Source organism: Triticum aestivum, chromosome 5A, assembly GCF_018294505.1.
Source record: "Triticum aestivum cultivar Chinese Spring chromosome 5A, IWGSC CS RefSeq v2.1, whole genome shotgun sequence".
In the NCBI taxonomy this organism is placed as follows: Eukaryota; Viridiplantae; Streptophyta; class Magnoliopsida; order Poales; family Poaceae; genus Triticum; species Triticum aestivum.
In genome coordinates this window covers 37,687,919-37,697,707 of record NC_057806.1, presented here as the reverse complement: position 1 = coordinate 37,697,707, position 9,789 = coordinate 37,687,919, and the positions used below count along the sequence as shown (strand labels likewise).

The 9,789-nt window shown below is 46.6% G+C and overlaps 1 protein-coding gene across 1 annotated transcript in view; it reads right to left on the bottom strand.

Annotated features, from left to right (window-relative positions):
- LOC123102164 (bidirectional sugar transporter SWEET17) overlaps positions 1-281 on the bottom strand; it is a 3,880-nt gene extending 3,599 nt beyond the window's left edge. Inside the window, exon 1 of the mRNA XM_044523464.1 lies at positions 46-281. Coding sequence (XP_044379399.1) covers positions 46-79 — 34 coding nt within the window. The 5' untranslated portion in view covers positions 80-281. The remainder of the gene's footprint in view (positions 1-45) is intronic.
- Between the last annotated feature and the right edge of the window lie 9,508 nt (positions 282-9,789).

Here is a 9,789-nt window from a genome sequence, read left to right as displayed (position 1 = left end):
GAGAGAGAGAGAGAGAGAGAGAGATTCAAGGATGCATGCGCATACCTATGACGCCGATGATGAAGAGAGTGGAGTTCATGGCGTGCAGGCGCAGGTGGCAGCTAGCCGATAAAGATAAACCCGGCTGCTCCGGTGGAAGGGAGGAGGAGGAAGAAGAGGTGCATCAAACCTAATGAGGAGGACAAAAGGACGGACGACCTCCTCCAAAATAAAAGGACATCCACCCCATGGCCATCGGACAGCACAGCACAGCAGGACCAAGCCTGCGCCTGTGCTGTATGAGAGACAGGAGGCCACGAATTGAAGCTCGATCTGGTCCTACCTACTCCCTCCATCTCAAAATATAAGAACATTTTTAACATTAGCATAATATTAAAAACGTTTTTATATTCTGGAACAGAGGGAGTACGTAGTACTCCTCCTTCCTCGTGCAACATGAGAACAGTACAACTTGTGAGCAACGCCACCGGCCGATCCGGCTGACCGGCGTGCTTATTTCCCCCGCCTTTGTTTTCTAGCTTTGCAATTATCTCCGTTTTCATTTGTTCATCTTGGCCGACCGTGCCTGCCGTAGGTCCTTGGTTCATTTCCGTTCTTTCTTGAGACCATGTCATGTTTGTTTGTGCTCTTCTCTTCGCCTTCAGTTTGATGTTTGAGATTACGATCTGAATGCAATTTCACGTGTTACTTCAACTTTTTGTTGTCCAAAAAGATAAGGCAAATAATCCACCGTTTGTCCTATGAGATCTTATAGACTCTGATCTGTGAGAGACTTGTGCGAAAATGTTTTACGGAACCATGGTTCAGCCGAACCTACGCTCGATACCATTAATTTCTAGACACTATTCATAAGGATTCATGTATTGTTGATTAGAAAATGCAATTGACATGCATGTCTATTCATAAGGATTCATGCATGGTTGATTAGAAAATGCAGTTGACATGCATGTCTATTCATGAGGATTCATGCATGATTGATTAAAAAATGCAGTTGACATGCATGTCACAGATCCACATGGTTGATTAAATCGTACAACATGGACCATAGGTTCGGCTGAACCATGGTCCCGAATGTTTGCTGCTCTACTGTTTTGATTCCTGCTTTGAGCCAACAACACAGAATTAGCTAATCTGGCCAAGGTCTGGTGTTTCTCAATATTCTGCAGACCCTACTAATGGAATGTCACTATTTACTGGTGGTTTTCGATCGTCATAAGCCTGAGAGACTTCGCTGTCCAAAATCCAATGCCTAAAGACAATTTCCGGTAACCAATTGTGAACTTCATTATCACTTGTTTTTTCATAGCAAAATTCATCGGTTGGCTGATAAAAAAAAAGTGGTCCAGCCATGAACAAAGCAGTGGAGCACATTGGTTTCTTGCGCCGTCGGTTACAGCGCATCGATCGAAGGGCTATACTCTAGCAGCTTACTGTAGGATTGCTTGTCCATGTCTCTGGTCCTGTTGATATCTTGGCAGCTACTGCAGTTGCAAATGCTGCACACAAGGCACAAGGCAGTGTGAGATCCAGATCAGACCAGCATGGCCTCATGGGACTCAATGAAGGTGAGGTGCTCATTTGAGCAGTCCCATCAAGAGTATTTCTAGCCAAACCACTAAAGGAGCTTAGCTCCTCAAACGATTCACTTGCAGCACACAAAGGAGCAGTCCTATCTCGGTTTGATCTTTGTGTGCCGCACATAACCAAACTCTTGTTTGGTTTAACTTCTCAAAATGTTTACAAGAAGTGTCTCTTCTATCTCAAATTTAAGCAGCCGAACTCAAGCCTCAGCGAAAGATTCTCTCTTTCCCGTGCGGCCACCTCTATCTCTAGCTCGGCCGCCTCCACGCCGGCACCGCCCTCGCCGTGTTCCTCGCCTCTAGTCAACCATCCTGCACGCTGGCCGACACCCCGCCGCGTGGGAGAAATGAAGACCAGAACCGAGATGATGTTCCCTGCGGCACACAAAGATCAAAACTGTATGGTCAAAGAATAAAGAACGAAGAACAAAGAGATGAGATATGAGAGAGAGAGAGAGAGAGAGAGAGAAAGTGAAGCATGCATGCGCAGACCTGGGAGGATACTTGGGACTAAATTCATTGTAGGAAATGGACATGATACTAGGTTTTGGGAGGACATCTGGTTAGGAGAAACCCCATTAGCCTTGCAGTATCCATCGCTTTATTGTTAAACATTGTAAGTATATACGGTGGAGTATATAAACCGTATATGTGCTGTAATTGTGCGTGTGTGTTGTGTATTCTGTTGGGGACTCTGAGATATGATCTTATCAGGTTGTTAGCTAACTTGTGGATCAATCTGAGCCCAACTAACCTTGTACCTATCCTAGCTTCGGCCCTATATTAACACGTACGCGTCCCTGCAATATGCATACGCTTAACCCTAGTTTTCACATGGTATACAAAGCTATCCTTTTCCATCGCATCTAGATGTCGAGCTCCTCCTCAGCTGTCGCCATGGCCACCCCCTCCATCGCCTTCCTTGGTCATACCATCACCGAGAAATTGACCCGGGAGAACTTCCTGGTGTGGAAGGCGCAGGTCTTGCCACACATCAAGGGGGCGGGGCTGATGGGCTATCTGGACGGCTCGATCAAGGAGCCAGCCGCCGTGCTCTACACCGAGAAGGACGTCGCCGGCAAGAAGGAGACCACGTCCTCGCCAAATCATGAGCATGCTATGTGGGTTACTCAAGACCAGCAAATCCTCACGTTTTTGATCTCATCTCTCTCCCGTGAGGTCTTACTGCAGGTCAGCTCCCACACCACCGCCACATCGATCTGGAATATCCTGCTGCAAAGCTTCTCGTCGCAGTCAAGGGCTAGGGTTATCCAGCTCCGCTCGGCCATCGAGCACACCCGCAAAGGGGACATGTCTACCGCGGCCTACTACACCAAGATGGTGAGCATTGCCGACGAGCTGGCAGCTGCAGGCAAGCCCCTGGATGAAGATGACATCGTCGATCACATCCTGCAAGGCCTCCTCCACGACCCTGACTACAGCGGCTTCGTTTCGGCCATCTCCACCCGCACCGCCACCGAGCAGCCGATCGGCCTCAGCGAGCTCTTCTCCCTGCTGCTGTCGGCTGAAGCTCGCATCGCTGCCCAAAACACCGCTCTCCACTCTGAAAATCTGGCGGCAAGGGGTGGAGGCCGCGGCAACTCAAGGGGCGGCGACAACATTGGAGGTGGCTCCCGCGGCTACATCAACAACAACACGGGCGCCCACTACCCTGGCAACCACGGTGGTGGCGGCTTTGGAGGTGGCCTGCGGCAAGGAGGTGGTGACTGCGGTGACCGCGAGCGCGAGAAGTGCCAGATTTGCAAGCTTGAAGGGCATGGTGCATGGCGCTGCAAGAAGCGCTACGATCGCAACTTCAACAACAACGTCCGCAACCCCGCAGGAGGCGGTGGTGGCGGAGGACGTGATGGTGGTGGAGGACACCGCTTGGCCAACGCTGCCCACGCCTATGGAGTTGATACCAATTGGTATCTTGACACTGGTGCAATTGATCACGTGACGGGAGAACTGGAAAAGCTTGCGGTCCACGGTCGCTACACCGGCATGGAGCAAATCCACACCGTGAGTGGTCAAGGTATGGACATTGCCCACATTGGTCATTCAGTTCTTACTACCCCTCACGGCTCCTTGCATCTTAATAATATCATCCATGCTCCTCAAGCCGATCAAAGCCTTCTTTCTGCCTATAAACTTATCAAAGATAACAATGCTTTCTTGGAAGTTTACCCCAAAATCTTTTTTGTTAAGGATCGGGCCACTCGGAGAACCGTGCTTCAAAACAGGACTAGGGGTCGCCTGTTTCCTGTCTCTGGCCGCCATGATGCCACTCCTCGACAAGCTCTCAGTGTGGTCAAGCCATCCACCTCAAGATGGCACAAACGCCTAGGGCATCCTGCTTTTCCGATGGTCCAGAAAATTCTTTGAGATTTTAGTCTTCCAGTATCAAATAAGCAAGATCACATTCATGTGTGTGATTCGTGTCAGATGGCCAAGAGCCATAACCTTCCATATTCTCGTTCTATTAGTGAATCAAAAGCTCCTTTAGAGCTAGTTTTTTCAGATGTTTGGGGTCCTGAAACCGTTTCTGTTGGCAAACAAAAATATTATGTCACTTTCATTGATGATTTTAGTAAGTCCAGTTGGATCTATTTGCTTAAGAATAAATCTGATGTGTTTGCAAAGTTTAATCTCTTTCAGCAACATGTTGAACATCTTTTTGATCGCAAAATTCTTGCCATGCAAACGGACTTGGGAGGTGAATACCAAAAACTTCATTCGTTTTTTGAGCGCATAGGTATCACTCACCATGTCTCCTGTCCACATGCTCATCAGCAAAACGGATCCGTTGAACGTAAACACCGCCATATCATGGAGGTTGGTCTCTCCCTTCTTGCTCAAGTTTATATTCCTCTCAAATTTTGGGACGAGGGGTTTCTCACGGCGGTGTACCTCATAAATCGTGTTCCTAGTAAAGTCATCAATAATCAGACTCCTCTTGAGCGTCTTTTTGGCACTAAACCAAACTACACTTTTCTCTGCATATTTGGTTGTGCCGTCTGGCCCAACCTTCGTCCATTCAATAAACATAAGCTTGAGTTCCGCTCGAAACAGTGTGTGTTTCTTGGGTACAGTAGCCTTCACAAAGGCTACAAGTGTTTGGATGTTGCCACGGGTCGCATCTATGTCTCCCGTGATCTGGTTTTCGATGAGCAAATTTTTCCCTTTGCAAAACTCCACCCTAACGCCGGCGCTCAACTTCGTAAAGAACTTGTTCTTCTTCCCTCTCATCTTCTGCCATCACCCAACTTTGTTCTCGGGGGTGTAGAAGATGCTGATGATCATGTGTCAATGCCCCATAACTCCTTTGATCAAAACTCTGATGAAAGTGTGCAGGAAAACAGTGCAAACATGGAAGAAAATCTCCATGATTTTATGCAGGCCATAGAGTCCTCCTTTCCAGCCGCAAAAGATCCGCCTGCTGATCCCGGAGCAGATCAGGGCGGGATCCTCTCGGGATCTGCTGAAGCAGGCGCGTCAGGAGGATCTCCTCTGGGATCTGCGCCGCGGTCTGTCGCGGGACCAGGTGGGCCCCCCTGCATGGCGTCGGCCAGTCGCGATCCGCGCTACGAACCCGCGGCGCGCGCCTGTTGCGGGACCAGGTGGGTCCCCCCATGCATGGCGTTGGTCGGCCACGGGCTGCGCCTGTGACGGGACCAGGCGGGTCCTCATCCGGTCGGTCTTCCTCGGGAACGAGCGCGCCCGCTGGATTGGGCGATTCCGCCTCGTCATTGCCTAACGCATTGCTGGCAGCGACAAGTGGCAGTTTTGGAGTGGCTGGCGCGCGCGTCGAGGCTGATTGCGCTGAGCCAACACAGGAGCTCCACCAGGAGTTCTTGGGTGGATTTTCTGCGGATTCTGGATCTGTTGTGTTTGCTTCTTCAAATCGCCTCCAACAACATGTCTCACGTCCAGCTCCGCCTCCTCCTCCGCGGTCTCATACCAGGTCACAGAGTGGTATTATCAGGCCTAAGATTTATAACGATGGTTGTGTCCATTGGGGTTCTTTTTGTGCCATAGGTGAACTGCAAAATTTGGGAGAAGCCCTTGGAGAACGTCGGTGGAAGGAGGCCATGGATGAGGAATATGATGCTCTTATGAGGAACAAAACTTGGCGTTTGGTGCCTCCAGTTAAGGGGAGGAATGTTATTGACTGCAAGTGGGTCTACAAAGTCAAGCAGAAATCTGATGGTACTGTTGATAGGTATAAGGCACGCTTGGTTGCAAAAGGGTTTAAGCAAAGGTATGAAATTGACTACGAGGACACGTTCAGTCCTGTAGTCAAAGCAACCACTATCAGATTAATTCTCTCAATTGCAGTGTCTAGAAATTGGTGCATTCGACAACTAGATGTAAAGAACGCGTTCTTGCACGGTGTTCTGGAAGAGGAAGTGTTCATGAAACAAGCTCCTGGGTATGAAAGCTTAAAGTTTCCATGTCACATTTGCAAACTTGATAAGGCACTGTATGGATTAAAACAGGCACCTAGAGCTTGGTATTCTTGACTGTCGTCAAAGTTACAGTCTCTAGGGTTCTCTCCTTCAAAGGGGGACAGGTCACTATTCTTTTATCATCGGCATAGGATTACCATTTTTATGCTCATTTATGTTGATGATATTGTGGTTACAAGTTCTTCACCTAGTGCTGTTGAAGCCCTTCTTAAGGACTTGGGCAAGGAGTTTGCACTTAAAGACCTTGGAAGTCTTCACTTCTTCCTTGGAATCGAGGTAAAATCTGTTAAAGAAGGAATTGTGCTGTCACAAGGAAAGTATGTACAAGAAATACTTCAGAAAGTAGGCATGAAGGGTTGCAAGCCTTCATCCACGCCTCTGTCTACTTCTGAAAAACTGTCCCTGCATGATGGAGAAGCACTTGGAGCAGAGGATGTAACCAGGTATAGGAGCATTGTAGGAGCACTTCAATACTTGACTTTGACTAGGCCATATATTTCTTATTCAATAAACAAAGTTTGTCAGTTCTTACATGCTCCTACTAGTGTGCATTGGACAGCAGTTAAGAGGATACTTCAATATCTTCAAGGAACCAAGGATCATGGTCTTAAACTTGGTAAGTCAGATTCAATGCTAGTAAGTGCTTTCTCAGATGCAGATTGGGCAGGTTGTCCTGATGACAGAAAATCAACAGGAGGCTTTGCGGTATTTCTTGGAGGTAATTTGGTATCTTGGTGTGCTCGCAAGCAACCCACTGTTTCCAGGCCATTGCCACTGCAGAGATTATTTGGGTTCAGAATCTGCTGACAGAATTGGGTGTTTATCATCCAAAAGCTGCATCACTTTGGTGTGATAATCTTGGTGCCACATATTTGTCTGCTAATCCTATTTTTCATGCCAGGACTAAACATATTGAAATAGATTATCATTTTGTTCGCGAAAGGGTGGCAGATAAGTTGTTGAATATTAGGTTCATACCTACTGGAGATCAAGTTGCAGATGGATTCACTAAGCCCCTTACTCTCAAGCAGCTTGAGGCCTTTAGACGCAATCTCAACTTGGATAGTTGTGATTGATGGGGAGTGTTAAACATTGTAAGTATATACGGTGGAGTATATAAACCATATATGTGTTGTAATTGTGCGTGCGTGTTGTGTATTCTGTTGGGACTCTGAGATATGATCTTATCAGGTTGTTAGCTAACTTGTGGATCAATCCGAGCCCAACTAACCTTGTATCTATCCTGGCTTCGGCCCTATATTAACACGTACGCGTCCCTGCAACATGCATACGCTTAACCCTAGTTTTCACATTTATAACATTGCACAACGAAAAGAGGTCTATGTTGCTACAGTGTCGGGATCCATTCCTCTTAACATGCAGTTTCGGCGGTCCCTTATGGGTGAGCAGTGGGATAGATGGCTATCTCTCGTGCGTAGGTTAATGTAGGTTAACCTTTCTGATGTAGTAGACTTTTTGCACTGGAAGCTATCCGTGTCAAAAGTTGTCTCGGTTAAATCCATGTACACGAATTTGATTAACACCGGGACTATTCGAAGGATGGTTCATATATGAAAAGTTAAGGTGACGTTGAAAATAAAAGTGTTTATGTGGTTTATGCATAAGGGTGTAATTCTAACTAAAGATAACCTAGCTAAGCGCAATTAGGAAGGAAGTAAAAGATGTTGCTTTTGTGATCAGGATAAAACAATAGAACATGTGTTTATCAAATGCCCGCTTGCTAAGTTATTTTGGAGAGCTATTCACGTTGCGTTTAACGTCACTCCGCCTCTCACGATATCACATCTTTTTGAGAAATGGTTGGCTGGGGTAGCGCCTCAGACCGCGGCACATATTCGAGTGGGAGCATGTGCATTGCTTTGGGCTTTATGAAATTGTCGAAATGACGCCGCCTTTAACAGACAAACCATCATCAAAATTTTGCAGGCCATCTTCAGAGCGTCTACCTGGATCCGTACGTGGTCTTTGCTTAGCCATGCGGACCATATGGCGCATATGAATATTGGGTGCAGCCCAATGGAAGATGGTTGCACGGAATACATACAACCGGTTTGGATGGCGGTCTAATAATAGGATAGGTGTTTAGTTATCTAGCCCTATTTTCATCGGTTGTGGTATTTATTTACTTCGACTTTTTGCTTATGTTCGAGACTAATTGTTTCAACCTATTATTTTAATAAATGATTATGTGCATCAAAAGATGCAGAGACTGGGAGCACGCCTCTTTTTTTTAAAAGAAAGAAAGAAAAAAAATGTCTGCGGAGACCTATGACGCCGATGATGAAGAGAGTGGAGTTCACGGCGGGCAGCTGCCTGTGGAAGGGAGGAGGGAGAAGAAGAGGTGCATTAAACTTAATAATGAGGAGGTCGAAATTAAAGGATGATGATCTCCAAAATAAAAGGACATCCATGGAACAGCACAGCACGATGGAGCCTGTGCCTGTGCTGTAGGAGAGAGACAGGACGTTGCGAATTAAGGCTCTGGTCCTGCCTCGTGCAACACAAGAACAGTAGTACAATAGTATGTGAACAACGCCACCGGCCGATCCAGTTACCAAAAGGCGGAGATCGGCGTGCTTAATTCCCCCTTGTGTTCTTGCGTTTATGCAATGATGCCTGTCTTTGATAATTATCTCCATTTTTTCAAGAGGAGGTTAAACCCCGGCGAGCAGTGCTAGACAGACGATGGCTGTGTGCACGATTTCTGCACGATAGCCAAAAGCATCCATTAGATCGTGTTATGCTACCGTTCAAAGAACGAATCGTCCAAAGATCGTCTCTAAAGTGTCGTGTGCAGAGTAGTTCCGAACCCCGGCCTATGCATCATTGTGGTGCACATAACCATGTTTATTTATTATTTTTTGAAAAACACAACAACCATTTAATTAATTATTGAGTAGGGTACAAAATAAAAGCAACCACAAGTGAATCATTACAAGAAATAAAATAAACACATACAACTAAGTCGGCTTCTTTCACATCCATGCATTTAAGAAGGGATAGACATTCTCGCGCCATTGTCGCCACATCCAGCTGGAGATGGACCGGACAAAAAAATTCATCCTGATCACCAAGACCTGTCAGTGAAGATCAACACAACAACAAGTAGCCAACATTTTCAAGAAGGTAAGGACGTAAGTCTATTGCTGTTGAGCTCGACCAATAAAGGCCATGATAAAAACTTCTCACCCCGGTGGTGTACCAATCACATCTTAAAAGCGGTCCTTCGATAGTCGCATCCACCATACTCCACAACGGGCCGAAGGCACTAGCGGATTGGTGGGACATCTTCTCACCGAAGACCATTACTGGAAAACTGCTTATAGGCGGGGTCTCACCAGTGATGAACAGGTGATGACAATCGCCACTAATAATCTAGCCAGATACTAGTGGCGGGCGAGAAAACATGCCTCACTGATAGTCTGGTCCCAGATTAGCCGTGTGATAAGCATATGGGTATACACATTTGCCCGCTACTCGTATCTATAGATAGGTGGGTGTTTGGTATAAATCCAAATTTTGGTTTCTACCATTCGTTTCTTCTTAGTTCGGTTAGCGAAACTAGAAACCAAATATGACAATTCAAAGTAGCTATCCAAAAATCGCTAATTCGGTGTAGTTTCCGGTTTATGCCGAATGAACCCTATTTTTACCAATCGCTCAACAAAAGAACAATATAATGTGTGTAGGACGCCACCAGCCTACCAGTTGACCAAAAG